Source organism: Sinocyclocheilus rhinocerous, unplaced genomic scaffold (assembly GCF_001515625.1).
Source record: "Sinocyclocheilus rhinocerous isolate Xijiao unplaced genomic scaffold, SAMN03320098_v1.1 scaffold443, whole genome shotgun sequence".
Classification (NCBI taxonomy): Eukaryota; Metazoa; Chordata; class Actinopteri; order Cypriniformes; family Cyprinidae; genus Sinocyclocheilus; species Sinocyclocheilus rhinocerous.
This window is the reverse complement of record NW_015642822.1, coordinates 181,026-204,712: the sequence shown is the minus strand read 5'-3', so window position 1 is coordinate 204,712 and position 23,687 is coordinate 181,026. Positions and strand designations below refer to the sequence as shown.

Here is a 23,687-nt window from a genome sequence, read left to right as displayed (position 1 = left end):
TGATGGCAGTATTTGTCTCTGTACAATCCCAATATATGCCTCCATGTCAATGGTACCTTGCACATATTCCAGTCACCCATGCCGTTTGCTCTGCTGCACCACCATACCATGGCAGATGTTTGCTTTTGCATCTGTCACTGATGAAAGTCTGGTTGGTCCCTTTGGTCTCTGGGACTGAGAACTCAACGTCCATTTTTCCCAGAAACAAGCTGAAATCAGAATCAGAATCAGAAAGAGCTTTATTGTCAAGTGTGTTTACACACACACAAGGAATTCGTCTTGGTGTCAGGAGCTTCCAGTACAGAAAGCACAAACATATTGCAGACATACATATAATTTAAGGTATTAAAAACACTAATTATAAAGAGAGTAAACAATAAATAAATTCAAGTTGCATTTCTTGATGCAGCGGCAGACTGTGTTAAGTGACAGCAGTTTTCCGAAGTACTCCTGAGCCCATGTGGCTATATTTCACACCACAGCAAGACGGTTTCTTATGCAATGCCATCTGAGGGCTCAAAGGTCATGCACATTCAACTGAGGTTTCCTGCTTTGCCCTACACAGACTATAGATTTCTCTGGATCCCCTGAATCATTTCACAATATTACGCATGGTAGTTGGTGAAAATTCTTCGCAGTTTTGCATTGAGAAATGTGATTTTTGATTTGTCTGACAATTCTCTCATGAAATTTGGCACAAAGTAATGAGCCATGATCCAGCTTTGCTTGCAAAGACTGAGATGCTCCTTTCACAACCAATCACAATACTTAGACCTATTACCAGTTCACCTACTTACTGCGGACTGATTCAAAACAGCTTAATTTGGATATTTTATAACCTTTTCACTTTTATTTTGCCTCTGTCCCAACTTTTTTGGAGTGTGCTGCAGTCCTCAAAAATAAAATGCGTTTATATTTACAAAATACATTTAATTTGGTCTGTGAATATATATAATGTTTATGCATAGAATTGAATGTTATAAACAATTAGATTTTATTTTTTAATATTTTTTGTTTTCACTTTATTACTTAGATTTAGTAATTTTGTTGTTTTTTGTATTTTTTATTTTATTAGTTTACTAGTTTTTCGCAATACTTTTCACTGCAATACAGTCATTTCCAATCATTTTACAAAAGTACAGTCTAAAAAACTGGTTCAAAACTTTCCAAACCTCCTTATTTGTTCAAGTATATTGTCACTAAAAGCTTCATAACAGGCATTTCAATTGGACAGAAACACACTCAGGAAGTTAAAGAGTTTAAACCCTGTCCTCTCATCATCAACATCACACACTCCCATTGCTTCTGCTGAAAAATGTCTGGTCATCTTGTTGAGTTTCAAGCACAGTATTCTCCATGATAACATTTATTTTGAATAGAGATGGAAGAACTACCAACCACAGAGGAACATTGGCCTGGAAGTACGTTTGACTGGAAGACTATTAACAATGTGGTTAAATCTGAAACCGGGCAGAGATTTACGTGGTTATTTTGTATTGAAAACTCACTATGGTCCAACATGCTAATGCTTTCCAGCAAACGGGTAGAACTGAGAGCAACTCCGGGTCAGTCTAGGACAACATTCCCCCATTCCAGCAATACAGGAGGAAAACTACGACTACAGCTCATAACCAGAGCATACACTAAGTGGTTGTTTTGGTCACTTTAGCAGCATGCATCTACTAAAACCTCCAATATAAATACAGAAGATATTTTCAGAGCTTAGGATTGATTGGTTTCTTTGTCCACTACAAAATTTGGAAATATGTGTCACCATATTTCATTATAGCATCTGTAATATTTTCATATTTTCCCTGTATATCAACAGAATAAGAACAAGTTCCCACAACCCATAATGGTAAAATATTAGCTACTTACTTGGGATAGTTGTCACTTGTCAACTCCAGTGAATATATCTCAGCGCAGGCTTGCTTCTGAATGCCAATATCTGTGAAGAAACATTAAAATTTTGACTACAAAAAACTACTGAACATTATTATATAAAAGTATGTAAAAACTAAAAAAAAAAAAAAAATCATACCATTAATAATACCAAACTTTTTCTTTTTTTGTCGTTTTGTATAACATTTCAAAATATTTATTCTAATTTGTTGTGAATTGGTGGGTTTTTGTTAAATGTGAGCCAAAATCATCACAATTAAAAGAACCAAAGACTTAAACTACTTCAGTCTGTGTGCATTGAATTTATTTAATACATGAGTTTCACAATTTGAGTTGAATTACTGAAATAAATGAACTTTTCCACGACATTCTAATTTATTGAGATGCACCTGTATATATAATACTCTCACACTCTCACATTAGTAATATAATAACAAAAATATATATTTAAAAAATGTAATATTAAATAAATTACATATATTTATATTACATATACATATATTATACTTAAAATCTATTACATAATAAAAAATTTGCTAACAGCAATTTTGGATTATACAAATTTTCCACACATTAAACATGCAATTTGCCCCAAACTGACATGTTTGTAAATACAAAAGACTCTATGTAAGTAATATATGATGATAAAAACTCTACTATACTCTACTACTGTATATTACGAAGATATAATAATTGGGACAACTAGCCTGGTTCCCCTTATGGCCTATGTACATTAACAGCTAAAATATTCACGTCAAAAAGAAAGACAAACCATTCATTGCCAATAACTGTGTTTGTCATGCAAGAGTTTCACTGCGCCACTTCTTCCTGCCGTCTTCCTTTTTAAGAGCATTCTGGGATTATTAACACGGAGTTCAGCGTGAAAGTGTGACCTAAGCATTCCTTTTTGCTCTTTCTCTCACATTCAACAAGACTTTCAGACCAACAGCACCATTAAAGCACTGGGGCAGATGTGGCTCCATTGTTTTGAGCCGGGGGAGAGGGAGGGCTTTCTGTAGCTGTCTGGTTTTGAAAGCGTGCCGGGTTACAGCTGCGCAGACGCCGTGGCGGAGCTCCAGAGGTAAATGGAAAGCCACAGTCTCCGGTCCACACAAGTGCAGCATGAGTCACCGGAAGGAGCCGCGCACTTGCAGAACTCATCAAGGGAAATGCGAGGCATATGGATTTCCTATGTCAATAAAGAGCGCTTGGCTGGCACGCAAACCCCCCCACCCCCCAGGTGAATCCTGGAGGACTAACGCACGCGGCGGCAGAGAAAACGTCTAAACTTGCATCTTGCATCATTAGCATGAAAGAACATGACTCGAACGAATAATTAAAGAGTCCAGTTTTCTCTCAACAGACCATTAATAACAAAAGCGGAGCATTTTTTATGAACCCTCGCCGCGGTGTGAAACGCGAGCAGCGTTGAGGGGAAAACATCTTGGCAGTGGAAGCTTCAGGAATGCCTGTGTCACTTTCAGTCAGGTTGAACTTGACATGTCCTGCATGTTTGTCTTTTGCGGTAACCGAGGAGGGATTCCGCATTACTGTATTGTATTTCCATGTCTGTGTTTAGCTTTCAGTGTCTAGCCGGGGGTGTTTTGTCCAGATCAAATTAATGCACAGGATCAAATGTTACGGTGCAAAGGCCGGAAGTGCATACCAAACTCTGGTCCAGTTTCCATTGCCTCCTTCCAGTTAATCTGTATGCAACAGCGCCATCTAGTGGACATTAACTAATATCCTCCTGAGAACCTGAAAAAAAAAAAGTTTTGTGAATTTTGTTGTTTTTGTCATTATATTGGTTGGAGCATAAGAAACAAATGGAGAAAAAAAAAAACATTTTTGAAACAAGATATTTTATTCTATGTCCTTTGTAGAGGACAAGGCATGTATAGGTTTTATTTTTTCATTCACTAATCAGTTTTTAAGTTTCAAGCTATTTTAGCCAAACTTTGTACAAAGATGATTCACAACTATGTTATGTAAGATATAACAGAATGATTTGATATACTATTGTACTTTCTGGAATATGTGCGTAAAATGTCCATACATTGGTATTCTCATTCTATACAATGTATCTTTACATTGCATCTAATTTGCATATCAATGTGTTCTTGGGGCAAACCATAATGAAAAGAGAAGCGGAATAATGGAAGAAATAACTTCTATAAGATACTTTTATAAGAATGTCTCATATTTCATAGGAATATTGATCTATAATTTTTTTTCCCTATTGACTTGTGTTTCTCCAAAATGCATGATTAACATGATGTTTGTCTTGGTGTCCTCTACAGAAAACATGTATGAAAATTATGCCCCGTTTCATAACAAAAAGTCATATTCCGATTTGAAACCCCACAACATTTGTCTGAGATGTTTATTCACGACAAACAATTTGAAAATTAGCCAGATTTAAATGATAATTACAAAACATAAGCATATTTCCCTAAGAGTACTAAATTAAGAGTGCTAAATTTGATCATTCTGTCAGTATCAGTCACAATTAAAGACTAAGGAGAAGTTGCGTTTATGATCAAACCTCCAAACATTCGATGTCTCTAAAAAGCCTTGAATGTGCTCTGTACAGGACCAGACTTAAAACTGTGGCATGTACGGTCTCAGAGAAATTCACTAAAATATAATGTCCTCTACAGAGGAAAAAAATAAAAATGAAATACTAATATAGATTTGAATGAAGAAGAAAAAAAAACAGAGGTTGTATTAAATACAAAACATACTTAAAGTGATTTTTTTAAGGTGTTTAAAAGTCTGTGTGAAAAAAAATAAAATATATATATATATATATAATATGTGTGTGTGTGTGTGTGTATGTGTATATATATATATAACTATTATTATTATTATTATTAATTCAAAAATAGTTTTTTTTTTCAAAATTCCAGAATAATAGTATGCTGTTCCTAACACAGCTTTAATCTGCAAAAATAAAACTGTATTTTTAATATTAAATAGCTAATAGCTTTACATATCATCTGAAGATGTGTTTAAACCGTGGCTACATGTGCGATATAATTTTGTGAGATTCAGTTCTGAGCCCATTTATTTACTGCACAGATTTACTGCCAGCAGCTCTGTAATAAAACCGAAAACTAAGCTTGTTGGGCTTCATCTCTGTCCATCTGTGAACATGAGTCTCGAGGCTGGTGTTTCAGATTGTATTGGAAGGCTGCACAAATCTCTACACACCTGCACTGGTACGGTCTGAGAAATATAGAAAAAATAACTGCTCACGGGCCTTTTCTCCCCCAAAATGCATGCAGATTGTATCTGCAGACCTCCTTGTATACATTCACAGGTTAAAATAGTAAGCGTGGGTTACCCATGAACTCAGTTGCCCTTTAGTATTTTAAGGTCACAAGCCACAGGAACAGAGTAAGTGGGCAGCTGTCTACAGTGTGAGCAATATTTTTCCACCACTGACATGTCTTTAGAAGTCTGACAAAAAAACTGTAGTGCAAGTTATGTAGAATTGTTATGTATCCAATCTTAAAATATAAAACAACACTGTACTGACTGGAGTGATACAGCTTTCATTTGGGAAAAAAAATAGTGCTTAATTCATGCACGTTTATATATAAGGGGGGTCAGAGAAATCTCACCTAACCATACAAAACACAAACAAACTAATAAAAAACAAAGAAAAGTTAATAAAAGAGAACTTTAAACAATGTAAAAAAAAATCCTTATGTACTTGTAGAGTTTTACACTTTATTTCCATTAATAAATAAAGTGTATTATTATTATTATTACACAGAATTTGTGACTTAAAAATACACCAAATCTGGTCAGGAATCAAGATAATCTTTTACAGATGAACTCAATTTCCCATGATGCCTTCGGCTTTAATGTACGCTAGGTGCGCGTTCTACCGGAAATACTCTTGTTGTGCCTGTGGATTTGATTTGTACAGGGCTGCCGTTTTACTGGCCTTACGGTAAGAAATCTCCAGCCTGTTATGCAAACCCTCCTTTCACTGCATGTCACAGATGGACATTAAACATGTCTTCTATTCACGTGTAGTTCGCTCTTAAGTTACATTAGCACAGAGATCGCTCATCTGAAGACAAAGCTAATGATGCTAACTGCTTTAGCGTCTCCTTTTATTTACTTTCTTTTCTCCGGTCGGTTTTTGCACCAAAGCAGTTAAATGAACTCGTATAAAGAATTATGCAAATAAAAGACATCTGAATGGGACTGTAAACTACTGGTTTATTTTGGGCCGTTACCATAACTAGCAAAGCTCAAGTTTAGCATGTACAATAAATGGCTTAACATTTATGTAGATAACAAAGCTTTAGTACAGAAATACAGTGGTTATAATAATGTATTAATTATAGAACAAACTCAAAGTGATTTCCAAGTCCAAGTGTTCTTTTATCATAATATTAACAACCAGTTTTATCAAATTTGTCACAGTAAATGCATTTATTACTGTGTGTGTATAATATATGATCATATATATATATATATATATACATACACACACACAGTATATATATATATATATATATATATATACACACACACAGTATATATATATATATAAATGATAAATGTCTAATTAATAAATTAATTACCTTATTTATGTTCTTCCGGCAGCTGGAGAACCCAGAGAAAATGAGTGATGGATTGGTTCAATTGCAATCCAGCTCTCACCATAAAAATCTGCTCAATGCCATGTGGAAGCTAAGGACCATGGGAAACCTGTGTGACATCACGGTACAGGTGGATTTTCAAGAAGAGCTGGAGGAGTTTGAAGCCCATCGGGTGGTCCTCGCCGCATCCAGCGGTTACTTCGAGTCCCATCTGTTAGCTAATGACCAAGTGAAAAAGATATTCTTGTGTGACTTCTTACCACATGCATTTGAGAAATTCTTAGAGTATGCGTATTTTGGAAAAATCGAGGTGGAGAAGAGTTACATCAGCACCGTACTGCAAATGGCTAAACTCCTGAAGTGCCAGGACTTAGTGGATGCTTGCGAGGCAGAAATTCCCAGCGGCGTTTCAGATGAAACCCTGCAGAAGGATGGCGTGGATTCAAATACTCCAAAAACTGAAGTCAAGACCAAACAAGAACCTGTGAAAAGAGCGATGAAGAGAAAAAAGTCTTTAAAAGTGCCTGAAAATGTGAAGGAGACAGAACCAGACAGGAGAAGCAGGAGGTTAGCGGGTCGCAGAGTGTCTGTAGACTCTCCTCTGAAAAAGCCAAAGAGAAAGCAAGCAGAAACCCTTGATGAATCCGGCACAGCAGAAGAGGAGCAAACGCCCCAAGATCCCGAGGCAGAATCATCACGGGACGCATTGGGTGAAAAAGACACTTGCGATGACACTGGGTCAGAATCCGCTCATGATGTGCCTGAAGAAGACCCTCAAGAATCAGACTTCCAGCCTAATGAGGAAATGGATGAAGCCGAGAAGAAAATCAAGAGAGGAACCGCAAAGTACAGATGTGAGAAATGCAGCCGTTCATTCTACTATGAAAAGAGCTATCTGAAGCACTTGAAGGTCAACCACGGGGTCCAGATGGACACCACGTTTCGCTGTGATGTCTGCCAGCAGACGTTCGCCAACCGCTGCAACCTGAAAATCCACCAGCGGCACGTGCACAATGATGAGAGGCTCTTCCCATGCGAGATCTGCAACAAAACCTTCAAGCGCAAGAAGGACGTGACCCGCCACAGGCGACAGGTGCACGAGGGCGGCACGGACAGACACTACTGCCACATCTGCGGCAAATCTCTGAGCTCCAAAACCGCCCTGACGCTGCATGAGAGGACACACTCGGGGCACAAACCCTTCAAATGTGATGAGTGCGGATCTAGATTCTCCCAGAGTTCAGCACTCAAGACACATCAAAGGTAGTGGGCAACATCAGGGATGCTCCAGTTTACACCATACAAGTCATTTATACAAACCCCGAACCCTAAATATTAGGGTGCTAAATACATAAACGCTACCTTAAATTGGCTTTAGTCAGTAAGTAACCACCCAAAGTGTATTAGCAACCTGCTCACAAAACCTTAGCAACTGTATAGCAACACCCTGGCAGCCAGCCAAAACATGCTGCCATTGCACAAAATGTATAGTTATGTATAGTTGTAAATGTATAGTTAAAATGTAAGTATATTATATTATATTATTTACATGCATGCATAAAAGCTAAATGCATAAATGTAAATTATATTATTTACATGTAATAATGTAAAATCTAGTTGTTTTTTATGGTCAATAACTGACCATATTATAACATTGGCCATCATATTATTTATTTATTTTTTGCATGTGAAATTATATTTGATTGTTTACATGCATGCATAAAAGCTAAATGCATAAATGTAAATAAAATAATGTAATATATTATTTACATTTATGAAAAAGTGTCCACTAAATGCATAAATGTATATTATATATTATATTTATTATATTATATTTCCTCAGAATTTAAAATCTAGTTGTTTTTATGGTATGGCCAATTACCAAACATAATATTGGTCATCATATTATAATATATTAAATGATATTATTTACATTTATGCATGAAAGCATCTGCTAAATGCACAAATCTATATTATATTATATTCATCTATACATAAAATTAAATAATATAAGATTTTAGAATATTAGTGCAGAAAAAATTACTTAAAATCGGTGCATTTATAACTCTATGATAGTTTTTTTTTTTTAAATGCCAAGTTGCAGATACCAAAATGGTCGTTATGCATCCCTAATGAACATCTCGGGTTTCGCATTTAATATTTATGCATTCTATCTTGTGTTTTTAATCCAGGATCCACACTGGAGAGAAACCTTTCGCCTGTGACCTCTGTGATGCCAGATTTACCCAGAACCACATGCTGTCTTATCACAGGAGATGCCACACAGGTGAGCCAGCGGTTTCCTGTTACTTAGAGAGAAATAATTTGATGGCAAAATATAATGACTTCCTCTTCTCTGTCTAGGTGAAAAGCCATTCATGTGTGAGAACTGTGGGAAGAGCTTTGCATCCAAAGAATACCTGAAACATCACAACAGAATCCATTCAGGATTCAGACCCTACAAATGTGAAACCTGCGGAAGAGCATTTGCACAGAGGAACTCCCTCCACCAGCATATGAAAATACACACTGGTATCTTCCACAAATAATCCAATATCGCTATGCATTTCATTCAAAAAGTGCAAAAGTGGCCTTTTATGTCATATACACTAAAGCATATTGATGTTATATCAAATAATGGCAAAAGCAATTTGATGAAAGATACCAAAGTGCTACAAATAACTGAATTAATTATAATCACAATAAACAGCCACAAGGTAATATAGTCCTAGACTAGCAATGATCAAGCAATGCACAACTGCTGTACGGTCACAGGCTTGTGTATATTTTACAATGTGCATGATCATTAAAACCAGAACTTATCAGTTGTCACTGCTGCTTTCTTCACAGGTGAAAGACCGTATCATTGTAAGGACTGTGATAAGCAGTTCACTCAACTCAACGCCCTGCAGAGGCATCAGAGAATCCATACGGGAGAGAAGCCGTACATGTGCAGCATGTGTGGAAGAACGTTTACAGACAAATCCACCGTACGCCGGCACACCCTGGTAAAGAACCTGCCACTTTTCACAGCACGGTTTAATAAGTGGCTTTATAGTGACTGTAAAAAATATTCACGCCCATGGGCTTCGTGCAAGTTCATTGCATTACAACATTAAATCATGATGTACTGAACTGATAAATAGTGCAAAAAGTCCAGAAAGGGCTGTGAATATTTTTATAGGCACTAGTATGCATATGATAAATGCCAACTAAATCTGTTACTGAATTTGTACACTACCATTTAAAGTTTAGGTGAGAATTTTTATGAAGAAATTAATACTTTGATTCAGCAAGGATTAAAGTGACAGTAAAGATGTTTATAAAATTACAAAAGATTTCCATTTCAAACAAATTTCCATTTCCATTTCTATTCACGAAAAAATCCAGAATTTTTTTTTTTATCAATTTACAATAATAAATGTTTCTTGAGCTGCAAATCAGCATATTAGAATGATTTCTGAAGGATCATGTGACACTGAAGACTGGAGTAATGATGCTGAAAATTCAGCTTTGCATCACAGGAATAAATTACATTTTAAAAAACATTCAAATAGAAACCAGTTAGTTTAAATTCCAATAATATTTCACAATATTACTGTTTTAACTGTGTTTTTGGTCAAATAAACGCAGCCTTGATTAACATAAGAGAGTTACACAAACAAACATTTAAATGGTAGTGTAATCCATGTCTAAATGTGTCCAAGAACTTGTATTTCAATCTAGAACATAATCAATCAAAGGTTAACTTCCTGTTAGCAGTTTCAGAACACCAGTTCCACTTTTCTGGCTATTTATAGTTCAAACTCAAGGACAAGGCGGTGGCCGCTGTTTCCGAAGCGCAGGCTCCAGAGAGCGACACACAGAAGACCCAAGAAGTGGTGGCTGTGTCCGGAGAGCCCGTAACCATTTCCGGAGACTGGGCCGGACCTGGAACCATCGCGCTGGTCAGCCACACGGCCCTGGGCGGCCTCACGGTCATCCAGACTGAAGTGCCCGCAGGCACGCAACTGCAGCCCTTAGTCACCACGGACGGCACCAGCGTGATCTCTCTGGATGCTTCTGTGGTCGGGATGCCCGTGACCGTTCCCTTTTCCATCCCCATTTCAGTCGCACATTCCATCAGCGTGTCTCCATCGATATCCGGTTCTGTGCCCATCACCATCACCAGTCACATCTCAGACACCTTACTGGCTCCGGCAATGACTGCGGCGACATCAGAAGCTGAAGCAACAGAGAACGGTCTGACTTCGGCTGCAGTCGATGGGTGTGTATCGGTCCAGGCTGTTACGGTGGGAGAGATGGACTGTGCAGACATCCAACAGGAAGTCAGTGAAAGCATACACACTGCAGAGACTTCAAACAACATCGAAATCTCAGTAGGAGAGTAGATTCTACCTGATTCAGTTGAAAATACTCAATCATGTCACAATCAAGCATTGCTTTAAATTATCAGCTGTAAATAAATCTTTTGCTTTATGAAACCATCTATAATGTGCTTAACTAGTAGAATTCTTAAATCACAATGTTAAATTTTGCTTGGGTTTGTTTTTGACAACATGTATGATTTTCCCTTCCATTTCTAGGGTATGTCTTGTCATTAAATAGTTTTTTAGTGATTCTTGTAAAACCAAAAAACTTTTTTTTTTGTCAGTAATGCTCTTTGCTAATATTTATTATGCTCAACACTACAAGTACATAACACAATTCTTCATTTTTAGTATCCTATTATGTGTATAACCATGACAACGCTCCTTAAAATCACTCAATAAAATGTCTATTGAATTCAGCTTCCGTATTTTTCTGTTTCAATTCTAATTTATCTATAAATTATAAAAAATGTTGTTTTAATTTTGGGTTGAAATATAGAGAAAATATGTGAAATATAAGTGTCTGTGTGTGTGTGTGTGTGTGTGTGTGTATGTATATATATATAGTGGGTACTCAATCATGTTTGATTGGGCAGCAAATTTATTTTGTAAATATTATACACACACATAGAAAATTTTATTAAATTAAATATTATTTACATATACTTATATTAACTTTTTCTTAACTAACAACGTTATTTGAGTTATTGTCAAAGTCCGCAGCACAAACAGTGCAAGAGTTACACACCAAAATGTAATGCGTAAACTGCGTTATAGTGTAATAGTGATACTTGGCTTAGCGAACACCACTAACTAGGTAATATAACAGACTTTCACTTGCCTAAATCGTGTAGCCATTTCAGTATTGGTTTTTATTTCTGTACATTCTCACAGACATTCAGCAAAGACATCAGTTGCTCTGTGGGAAAGTTCATTGTTTGGTACTGTACGTCTTCATGGCTTCTTAAAAACTAGAATATGGTAAAATACAGACGTCACGACACATAGAACACAGAATGACATACGCTGCTAAACACCACAGGAGTGGAGAGTGTACATGAGCTATGCATCACAACACGACACACATTGAGCATATTAATACAGGGGTGAGTGATACAAGGATTTTACAAATGCATCAATTTCAGTGCTGATGGAAATGATAGACGGTGTAAAAATGTAGTTAAATTATTATTTTTTATTAATACAATATTAATAGACTAATAATATATTTATAATATTTCTGACTAATTATATTATTAGACTAATAATAAATAATAAACTAATATTAATAGTTCAAATAACAATTTAATTAAATAAATATACATTTAAGAAAACAACCCAAAAGTAGCATTTCAGAGAGTGGATAAAGAAGAAATTATTTCCATCGGGTATGACACAAGACATTTTTGCAATAATTTAAATACCAATTCAAAATGATGGATTGTGGGCAACTGAAATTCTCAGTCTTGCATGAATGTCTGATGTTATTAAATGTGGACAAAAAGCATATTGAGGCCTGCATGCCAACTAGTGTGAGCAGACTAAAAAAACGGCACAAATAAAAACAGTGTCTAAATAATAATAATAATAATAATAATAATACACAATCCTGCTGCACTGACTGAATAATTATATCTGTACAATTCATGCAGCTCTAGCACGTCGCAATTCAATGACTTTTGCTAAAGAACTCGAGGACTATCTCAAATCCCCATTGTATTCTTGAATTTCCCTGTCCTGAACCGGTTCACTCCGTAATGCAACAGGGAAACCAGAGCAGATCTTTGAACTGGAGTGCTAAATTTTGATATGTGCTATATTATATAACTGGATATCAATGTAACAGTACAGGCTTAGAAGTATATTCTCTAGAAATGCAGCAGCAATACATTTTGACATACTGTTTTGGGAAACCCGGACTTGGCCATTGCACGAAACTGATGTGAATTGGAAGGGGGGAAGGAGGGTGCCATGCAGTGGGTGATCGCCCCACTGTCCAGATCATTTTAGGTCACCCTCGTCCCCCTGAATGGTCTTCTTGATCCGCAGAAGCATGGTGGTGAGCCACTGGTCCAAGCGTGAGATGGAGTCAAACTCCTTCACCTAAAAGACGATGAAAGAATGAACACAATATGAGATTTCTGTGATGTTAGCGTCACCAAAAAAAAAAAACTGCAAAAATAAACTGTCCGAGTAGATGTGGTGCATTCAACTCCACCAGGGAAGTTTGTATTTATGAGTTCAAGTTACTTATCAGAGAAAGATGACAATGTACCTTCTCAACAAAAAAATTCAGTAAAATTATTTAAACTCTACAAAATGATGAAAAAAGAAATGCACATCAGGTGCTTTTGCCAAGTGTTTTTATCAAGTTATGAAAGTACTGTAAATTGAATTGTTATATATTTTATTCTGATTCTACAATACTACCATATTTTGTACATCTAACTTAGCTAGTTTTATAGTAAATAAAAAAAAAAACATTTCAACAAATTTATCGTCAATATAGACGCTGAATCTATTGCGTCTGCCATATTTTCCCACCAATACACCCTCAACCTGGGGCTTAAAGAAAGTTCAGTTTCCCTCTTGTAATTTAAACACTGTGGGGACGTTCATGTGCGTTCAACTCGTAAATACGAACTTTTGAACATGACTTGAACGCATCAGCAGCCCCACTCCAGACTCATGCCAGTGGTTGAAGTATTAAGTATTTTAACATAAAAAAAAAATGTCATTTACTTTTTAAAAATCAAATGGAACAATGATAACAAATGTATTTTTTTTAAAAGAAGCTGAAGGTAAAAGTCATACCGCTTCTGTGAAAGCCTCTGCATTTTGCTCCTCATGGGCCTCTAGAAGTTTCTGCGAGGACAAAACCTCTTATAAGTATACAACAATGAATATTAATTTTTGAAAGTGGTGCAAAACTCAATGCGAGTGATTGATTGCCTGGGTATTGCAAATGTTTTCGGAGTGGTTTTCATCATGATACTATGCAATTACTAGGAGGTTCTGGGTTCGGAAATTAACAAAGGTTTAAAAATGTAGGGTTGCAAAAAGGTGGAAAATTTCCAGTAAATTTCAGAAACATTCTGGAAACTTTCCAGGAATTTTTGGAAAGTTTCTGGAAATTTACCAGAAATTTTCCACCCCTTTGCAACCCTAGAAAAATGCCATCAAAATGAACATAAATGCCCACCAAATTCAAGAAACGGAGACAAAAAATTCCCCCACACAATGTAACTAAATCTATTACGACTGTCATGATTAAAGTGAAATATGAAAATGAATTTAAAAAAGTACATAAGTGCATTACATTTAGATCTGTTCACGTTGCATCAAAAATTCATTTTACACATTGTTTTTGCAGCATTGCAGACTGCTTCAGTGATGGGGAACGTTCTTTGTTCGCTTTCTGTATATAATTTATTTCAGATATGAATAGCCGTTTACCACTACTAAGATAACCAATGTGAAGTCTTGATTTTATGAGTAAAAAAAAGACTAAAAGAATATGCCGTTTCTCCACACACAATATCAAGGGCAATAATCGATAAAAATATTGCAGCCCTAGCCTGTAATAAGTTCCTGCCTTTTAATTTGATATACTTCATGTGGGCTATTGAAAATTACAATAATCACAGTCATAACATTATTCAACTGTTGTGTAAATACATGTATGCCACCTTTATAAAAATTACCCTTATAAAGATATAAAAATGCTCCAAAAAAATCACTTCCGGAGATGAAAACATACCAGTTTTGACTATCCTGTCAGATATGGTTTGAGTCCTTCACTGCAAGCAGACTTTACCCACTAGTCTAAACCACCCCGATTACAAAATGTGTTTTCATATGTTGTAAACTGTATTATAACAAACCTTCAGAAGCTTGCATTCTCTTGAATCTGAGAAGGCTGGAAACATCTCTTCATACTTTCCAACAGCGAGCTACAACAGAAAGGAAGTCACACATATTATCTGCAGCAGTTCTCCATATATATGCATGCATGATGACCTGATGGAGAGCCGACCTTTGCGTTTAGCTCATCCACGATGAAGTGACACAAGGAAGCTTTGAAGAAGTATTCTTTGGCGCTGTATTTCAGTAGGGGATTGTCCATGGTGTTGGTTCCAACCTGTTTACAGACAGGAATTCCCGAGTGATTTAGCGACTGCTGGTGAGCGAGTAATGTGGCAATAATCTGCTGAAGATCGACAGATGGCTTACCTGCTCATAAATCTCTATTGCTTTCGGGTACTGCTCTAACTGGGCACTGTATGAAGCCACCTTCAGCAGACACTTGTTTGCAGAGCTGTAAAAATTGGATTGGGGGGGAAACAAGACCTTTATTATTTGGCTTCTACTAAGCAGGCTTACCTGTTTGATTCCTCTCCTTTGTAATAGTCAGCAGCTTGTTCATAATGTGCAATTGCCTTTGGACAATCAAAAACAGAAATCTCAATCTTAAAGTTGATAGAATTTGGTTCTGTTTAACATTGAGTGTTTACATTCATAACAAATAACTATATAGCTGCTAACTATCAGAAGACAACTTCAGAAAAGTTTATAAAAGCTGTTTACATTTGTAAAAATGTATTATGTATTATTATTTTTATTGTACTAAAATTGGTTAAATTATAATTTTATTGTACTAATTTATTATTAACAATATTTCAATAATTTTATAATCAATAATAATGTTATATTATTATTATTATTAAAGATTAATGATCTATTAATTATTTATTTATTTATGATTTAACGCCATGTCAGCAGCAGTGGATCTATTAATAAAAATACATTATGATATTTCTTAAAATATTTGAGCTTATTATTATTATTACATAATATTATACATAATTTTTTAATGAAAAAGATTATTTTCTCTTGATGTCTTTTTCTCTTGACTGTTTATGAAGTCTCTGGGAAAAGAACCCCATTTAAAGTGTGACCTCAATTGAAAATAAATAATACATTATAATAATTTTTTATCAACAATTTATTATTATTACAATATATTATATATTATTTCCTCGGCTGGGTTTTTGTTTAACTATCTATGAACTGTCGCTGAGAAAAGAACCACATTTAATGCATGAACTTAAACATTGTTGGTGTATCAAACATAATCGGTGTAAGACTGTGCATTTAAATGTGCCAATTTACACTTCAAGCCTTTGTGAATAGTATTCTAAAATGTATTTTGAGATGAGGGAAACTTCAATCAACATTTACAAATCCAGCTTACGAATATCTGTTGAATTAGATTTGACATCACTGAATCATCAATGAACTGACTTTAGCTGGAATAATGACTGTTTGATATTGTCCTCTTGCATTATTGACAAACTATTTTCCTGCTTGCCACTGTAAAGCTTCTTTGACACAATCTGTATTGTATAAAGCGCTGTGTAAATAAAGGTGACTTGACTTGAAGCATCAATCCAGCTGTTTTTGTGTTTTATACTTTCATTAGTAATTTTTTATAAAATTCATCATCATACAAATTATAGCCGTCTCACAGCACTCTACATTCTCAGTATAAGATGCTCCTTCAGTTTATACTAAATAACATTTTTGTACCTTCTCAATGTCCACCAGCTCTGATTCGTACACCTCAGCGATTGTGATATGATGCTTGGCTGCGATGGTGAATCTTCCCTGAAGACAGAACGGAGGAGACTTTATAAAACTGACTGTCAGTTGAATATCTCATTCAGTATCCATCAAGCTTTTCTATCTGAACATCTACATGCTTTGTTGATTCCATTGGATACAGATTCTGGGCCTCATCTAGGGATGTTTATGAAATTTCTCCCAGATTTTGAAAGGGGGAGGGATGCCTTACTGCCTGTCATAAAATGTTCTGTTAAACTGCTCTATGGGAGTTTCTGCTGTAATAGTTGGTGGACTGCTAGACAACTAAAACATGAAATGCTGTTTAAAAATCCCCAAGATGACATAGTACAGCAATGGAACAGCCTGGATGAACATTATATCAACTATGATTTTGACTGCTACAAAAACATCTTACCATGTCTGTGTAAATATCAATGGCTGCGTTTAAGCACTTGATAGCCTCTAATCGCAAGCATTAAAGAGAAGGAGGAGGAAGAGTTAGACAGTCAGACTTATGATCTTATGAATAATATGGAAATAAAACAATTTATCTAAAACCTAAAATGCACATTAAAGCAAAAACCAAGCCCTGAGTTCAAAAGAACTGCCTGTAGAGCTCAGAAACAGGTTTGCGTCAAGCCACACATCTGGGGAAGAGTTCAGAAAAAAAATCTGTCTCATTGAAGGCTCACAGAAGCATGTAGTCTCTGTTATCCTTAACGGAAGTTTGAAACAACCAGGACTCTTCCTAGAGCTGGCCTCCTGGCCAAACTGAGCAATTGATGGAAAAGGGTCTTGGTTAGAGTGGTGACCAAGACCATGATGGTCACTCTAGTTGAGCTCCATGATCATATATGCAGATGGGAGAAATCTAGAGAAGGACAAATATCACTGCAACACTCCATCGATCTGGGCTTTATGTCGGAGTGGCCAGACTCAATCTTCTCCTCAGTGAAGACACATGAAAACACACTTGGATTTTGCATAAAACCCATCCAACCTGACAGAGCTTGAGAGGTGAACAGGTGAGGAGAAGAACGGCAGATAATTGCCAAATGATGATGATCAAAGCTTGTCGCATCAAACAAAAAAGACTTCAGACTGTAAAGGTGCTTCGGCGAAATATTTAGTTACTGTAAATAACTAAAATATGTAGTATATTTAATACTTATGCAATGTACTTATTTCAGTTTTTTTTATTTTTAATACATTTACGAAGTTGTGACAATTCTGTTTTTGCTTTGTCAGTATGGTGTATGGAGTGTAGATTGATGTGGGAAAAAAAGTAATTTAAAGCAGTTTAACATAAGGCAGCAACATAACAAAAAAAAAATGAATGAATGGGGTATGAATACTTTCGCAAGGCACTGTATGACCGAATACTATGGTGAAAACGTAGTCAGGACACGTTGGGCTTCAAGTTGATGGGGAGCCTTTATATTAACATTGAGACAAGTGAGCCTGAATTTTTAAACAAGATCAAATTGGAGGGAGATGAAAGAGATAATGGCACTCTGACTATCAACACCCTCACGCTGAATGACAGTGCAGTGTATTTCTGTGCAGCATATTACACAGTGCTCAGAATCACCTCTGTCTAATACAAAAACCTCTATAAAATGGCTTAATTCAGTAAAAAGCATATTTATGTTCCTCCTTACACCTGTGGGTTTTGATTCAGTGCCAATAATATTGATAAAACTTCAGTGAAGTGCAACAATGTTAGATGAGCCATATAAATAAGCACATATTTATATTAGCAAATTAACTGTTTTGACAAAACAATTTGTTTTGAACTTAAAATATGTCTTAGTTATCTGTGAATGTCCTTGAGTGGCCCAGCCAGAGCATGAGCTTGAACCCAATCAAATAATTCTGGAGAAACTTGAAAATGTGCATTTGCTCCCATCCAACCTGACAGAGCTTGAGAGGTGTAGAGGTGAGGAGAAGAACGGCAGATAATTGCCAAATGATGATGATCAAAGCTTGTCGCATCAAACAAAAAAGACTTCAGACTGTAAAGGTGCTTCGGCGAAATATTTAGTTACTGTAAATAACTAAAATATGTAGTATATTTAATACTTATGCAATGTACTTATTTCAGTTTTTTTTATTTTTAATACATTTACGAAGTTGTGACAATTCTGTTTTTGCTTTGTCAGTAGTATGTATGGAGTGTAGATTGATGTGGGAAAAAAAGTAATTTAAAGCAGTTTAACATAAGGCAGCAACATAACAAAATGTGAAAAAATGAATGGGGTATGAATACTTTCGCAAGGCACTGTATATATATATATATATATAAATAAATAAAACAGCCCATATCAACATATAAACACACTTTGTCTATTACATACACGGCTACACTGCTGAATTATTGTGTGTAAAGAACTGTTTACATTTTTAATAAACTCTAGATTCAAATGCACTTTCTTTGGTTTTTGCAACACATTTGTAAGTGGACTGTGGCATCATTTCTACCTTCACTGACTGATCTCATCGAAATCTCCTAATATTAGTTGCAATGCAGCATTCATTCTTATGCCATATACCAGGGATTTATTGAAATAAAATTAAAAAGGAAAATTAGAAAGGATTTATATAATATTATTATATGAAAACTGAAATAAAAAATGAATTAAAACTAAATATTAAACAAAATTAATTAAAACTAAATAGAAATATTACAAAAAACAAATAGAAATGACAAAAACACATATAATTAATAAAAACTTAAAAATCAAATGAAAACTGAAAATAAAAGGGCTAACTCAAAATATTAATAATAAATAATACTATAATAGTACATAAATAACACTAAATTTAACACTGTTACGTTCACACAGAAACAACTGTTTTATAAAATGAGAGTAATTTAATTCATGAATCCATTCATTAAAAAAGTGATAGAATGAACTTGTTTAGAAATATATGATGGATCAGCAACAGTCATATATTATATATTCATCTTGAGATGTATCAACATCTGCTAATACAGAATAAATCAACTGACTGTCATGAAGCTGGAAGTTGATCTGTGAATCTGCGGCCTCACCTTGTGGATCTGCCTTCTTGAAGGCATTTCCCGCATCGATGTAGCTGGTGGCCGAATCGTGTTTATTCTGAAGCTGCATGTGAAGTCTGGCCGCCTGACAGAAAGCATTGCCTGCAGCTGGATACAGCCGAATATGAATATATAATAAACATCATAATATATCCTGTCAATTACAAACAAAGCTGTATAATTATTCAAGATAACATTAGGATAACTTCATTAATGAGATTATATTAATTCAGAAATATTTATATTTCGCAGTTGAACATATATAAAAATGCACAAAGGGTTCATATTCAAACTATTTGTATGTATATTACATAATGACCTTTTAAGCATTATATAATACAATACCGCTGGTTAAAGATGAAGCACGTCATGTCTGCACCACTAAAAAGCACATACCACTCCAGTTTTTGGCCATTTTGAACATGTTGGCCGCTCTGGCGTACATCTCACATGCCTCTTCCACTTTGTGATTTCCTCTGAAAGATGTGAGAAGATTCAGTTATGTCTTTTTTCCAATTTAATACCTTAATGAAAACTATAATGCTTGCCTAATAAATCTACAAACCAGAAGGTAAACACTTTATTAATACTGGTTAATATTGATTTACCAAGTCAAATTTGATTGTATGTATATTATTGGGTTAAGTCAGAAAATTATAGCTGGTAATAGCCTAGAAAACTTGTGTCCTGGTGGGAGTATTCAGTCGGGTCAGTTTTCAAGTGCCTCATATCATATTAATTAAAACTATTTGAAATAAATCCATACTAGGTCAGAGCTTGTTTACTACAAATAACGCTGAATATGTGCTGAATATGTCTGGGGTGTCAATAAAGCATCTCACTGTTGCTGTCGACACCGGGCTCTTCAAAAAATATGGATATAAACTGAAGAATGGCTTTAATCAGCCATTGTTGTAAAGTTTAAAACCATAAGTTATAATTATTAAAATAAAGTTGTGCTTTTAAATATATATTTTAAAATAGGTTACATTTTAAAATTCTAATTTATTTTTAATAAATATTTATTTGTATTAATCATAATATTTAAAAGAAGTACACTTATAAATATTTTATTGCAATACATTTAATATGAATATTAAAATAGTACCATATCTTGTTTCACATTAACTTTAGATTATTATTACATAATGTGCAACAGACTAAAAATTCAAGTACATATGTAAACATTACTAAAATAAAAAGTCCATATATAAACACGGTAGTACCATTGTACATGTGTTCCCTCTTTGTTAATATTATTATAGTGACATAAAAACAAGAAAAATAATGTAAATCCGCAGCCACTGCGCCAAACACAAAACCCTTCACTTGGTGGCCCAATCATGAAATCACATCAGTTATTATCACTATTTAATTCATTATGATCATGCAAAAATCGTTATTTAAAAAGATCAACTATGCATTTTAATGAACAAGCCCTTTTTTTCCGTCGGTTGATGCGCAAAGCGGCCTGTCACAGCTTGGGCCCTTGTACAATAAAATTCATATATATTTTTAGTTTTTATACAATTAAAAACTCAGTATTAAATAATTAACATAAAACCAAAGCTTGGCAACGTGATCATATTGAGAATATCTCTTAACAGACCAGCGGACTCATCGGGTAAATAAATAGGGAAGTAAGCATGTATTTAATCTTACCCAAACATTCCTCCTAAAAAAGAGCCGGAAGACTTCACTTTCTTATCGGCTTCAGCCATAAGCTGAATTGCCTCCTTTTCTTTCCCGGAATTGTCCATTATTTCTGTAGTTAAATTAACAGATAAACACTAAAATCTATTTTCGTTTATCTGCTAGTTTCTCTCGCGCTCGGTCACTATGGCAGCGGGGGATTACTGTCATTGCGTTTATTCTTCTTCTTCTTCTTCTTCTTCTTCTTTTAGGATTTAATGGCGGTTTCTGTAGTTAAATTAACAGATAAACACTAAAATCTATTTTCGTTTATCTGCTAGTTTCTCTCGCGCTCGGTCACTATGGCAGCGGGGGATTACTCGAGCAAAGCATTATGGGATTTGTTGTTTTGCGACCGAGATTAAATGGACGGCCGTTAAAAAGAATCGAACATAAATAAACTACAACTCCCATATACACACACATAAATGAGCGTTACGTAATATTGCACTTTTTATATTGTAAGAAATTATGCCTGAATTTATTTTTAAATTATTGTACCCGCAATTTTATAAACTTAACGCCATTTTAGCTAAACAATATTTGAATAAATGCGCGATTTGTAGTAGTTTTAATCTTCAGGATATGGTAAAATTATTATTATTTATTTATTTATTTTTTACTTTGATTAGATGTGTGGTTTAGTTTAGTTAGAGTATGTGAAGATAAAATATTGTACGCTTAATTTGGGTTCATTATAGGTTTGCACAGCTCATATATAATTTGCATATATAAAGAGCAAGCTTTCACCACAATGTTGATTAATCAGCAACAAGCTCCTGCAATGCCACTGCAGATTATTATGACGAAAAATAAATGCACATTACATACTGAGCACTAGATGGTACTGTAGATCGCCAGACTAGTTCACTACAAGAAGTTCAAGGGCTGAAACATTGAAAGTAGCTCAATATTAGTTTGCACGAGTCTTTCATGTAATGCAGAATTCTTTGATTATTAAAAGTGAATATGCAATATAATAAAATATTCCTGTAATATTTGGTTTGTATTGTATGATTTGGACATGGCAAAAATGGCATCATTTGCTTAAATAGTGGTTTAAAAATCACTGCATCTCTTAGTTTTCTTTTAGCACAAAATTAAAATGAACTAATAAAATTTCTATCTTTACTAATTGTGAATTTACTATTTGATCCAATATATTAAGACATATTGGGACATGAAAAGGTACTGAATAACAAGAATAACCAATCTATAAACACAAATGTAAAAATCCAAGCTATCAGTGTGACATAGTGTGACATAAGATAACAGTGCATATCTCAAAGTTGTAAAGACAGCAAAACAGTGAAAGAGGTACTGAATAACAAGAATAACCAATCTATAAACACAAATGTAAAAATCCAAGCTATCAGTGTGACATAGTGTGACATAAGATAACATAGTGCATATCTCAAAGTTGTAAAGACAGCAAAACAGTGAAAGAACAGGCTGAGGCATACAACTTTACAGGAGCGTGTGCTTTCAAAACTCAAATCATCTACAAAGTACAATAAAAGCATCACACCTTTCCTCTGTTTATATAAGATTCATTTGAGGAAAGGGTGGTTTGTTTTCTTTCCTCAGCACTCTTGTTTGCAGCAATATGTGGAAAACAATTATAGGTACAGTAACTTGTATTAAAACTAGCTAGACAGCATCTCTGGCCATTATAAGTGGCTTAAGAATGTGGGCAGCTCACTATGATTTCAGACACAGCCTTCAGAGTGCAAGGGAGATTTGCTGGTGATTTTCCATTGATGCTTATATGTATAATGTGGGAGAACAAATAGGAAATGCTCACCTGCAGCCAGAGCAGAATGTTAAATATTAATGGAGACCACACAGCTGCAGAATGACGTTACACACCAAAGGCCACCTCACCTGTGACAGATAAAAGAGCATTTCAACATCAAACATTGAAACACCACATCTAGTGCCCTCGAATGAAGTCAGCTTACTCTAACATTCACAATCACCCTGTATCAAAGATTTACAGTTTTTGAATTCTTGCTCAACACATTCTATTTACAACTACTGCGGTTTTATTTTTCATCTACCTACTTTTTTCCACCCACAATTTATTCAACTCCAGTCTTTTAACGTAAAAAATACATCCAACCTTTTTTTTTAACCTTAAAGGGGGCATAACACACACAGTTTCACCCAATCTCATGTTAATCTTGAGTACCTATAGAGTCGTACTGCATCCTTCATATCTCCAAAAAGTCTTTAGTTTGATCATATTTATAAAAGAAAGATACAGCTTTGAGATTCTCTCCGGAAAAAGCCGAGCTCCTGAAGGCGCGCGGTGGGCGGAGCTAAAGAGTGACGAGCACTTGAGCGCCAAATGCCAACAAAACAGACATTTGATGCCGTTTCACTTACTGTCTGCAGTTCTGAATCATGACC

The 23,687-nt window shown here is 35.1% G+C and overlaps 2 protein-coding genes across 2 annotated transcripts; one reads left to right on the top strand and one right to left on the bottom strand.

Annotated features, from left to right (window-relative positions):
• The first annotated feature begins 5,817 nt into the window (after positions 1–5,817).
• LOC107756665 (GDNF-inducible zinc finger protein 1-like) lies at positions 5,818–11,270 on the top strand. Its single transcript, XM_016573861.1, has 6 exons — positions 5,818–5,863; positions 6,529–7,787; positions 8,717–8,811; positions 8,889–9,056; positions 9,375–9,556; positions 10,325–11,270. Exons 2-6 carry the CDS (start codon positions 6,547–6,549, stop codon positions 10,913–10,915), a joined length of 2,277 nt encoding a protein of 758 aa, XP_016429347.1. The 5' UTR covers positions 5,818–5,863; positions 6,529–6,546; the 3' UTR covers positions 10,916–11,270.
• Positions 11,271–12,215: 945 nt separating this feature from the next.
• On the bottom strand, positions 12,216–21,581 carry LOC107756672 (beta-soluble NSF attachment protein-like). Its single transcript, XM_016573872.1, has 12 exons — positions 21,522–21,581; positions 21,246–21,366; positions 19,980–20,059; positions 19,575–19,691; positions 16,935–16,981; positions 16,484–16,561; positions 15,278–15,333; positions 15,128–15,212; positions 14,931–15,035; positions 14,779–14,847; positions 13,709–13,759; positions 12,216–12,997 (listed from the first exon to the last, which is right to left on the bottom strand). Exons 2-12 carry the CDS (start codon positions 21,341–21,343, stop codon positions 12,896–12,898), a joined length of 888 nt encoding a protein of 295 aa, XP_016429358.1. The 5' UTR covers positions 21,344–21,366; positions 21,522–21,581; the 3' UTR covers positions 12,216–12,895.
• Positions 21,582–23,687: the final 2,106 nt, after the last annotated feature.

Coding starts and splice junctions, on each gene's coding strand:
- LOC107756665 (XM_016573861.1), top strand. CDS start 6,547: ATGAGTGATGGATTGGTTCAATTGCAATCCAGCTCTCACCATAAAAAT. Junction 7,788..8,716: donor GCACTCAAGACACATCAAAG/GTAGTGGGCAAC, acceptor TTTTTAATCCAG/GATCCACACTGGAGAGAAAC. Junction 9,557..10,324: donor AGAACCTGCCACTTTTCACA/GCACGGTTTAAT, acceptor GGCTATTTATAG/TTCAAACTCAAGGACAAGGC.
- LOC107756672 (XM_016573872.1), bottom strand. CDS start 21,343: ATGGACAATTCCGGGAAAGAAAAGGAGGCAATTCAGCTTATGGCTGAA. Junction 20,060..21,245: donor TTTTTAGGAGGAATGTTTGG/GTAAGATTAAAT, acceptor CACATCTTTCAG/AGGAAATCACAAAGTGGAAG. Junction 15,334..16,483: donor AGCTGGTGGACATTGAGAAG/GTACAAAAATGT, acceptor GATTGTCCAAAG/GCAATTGCACATTATGAACA.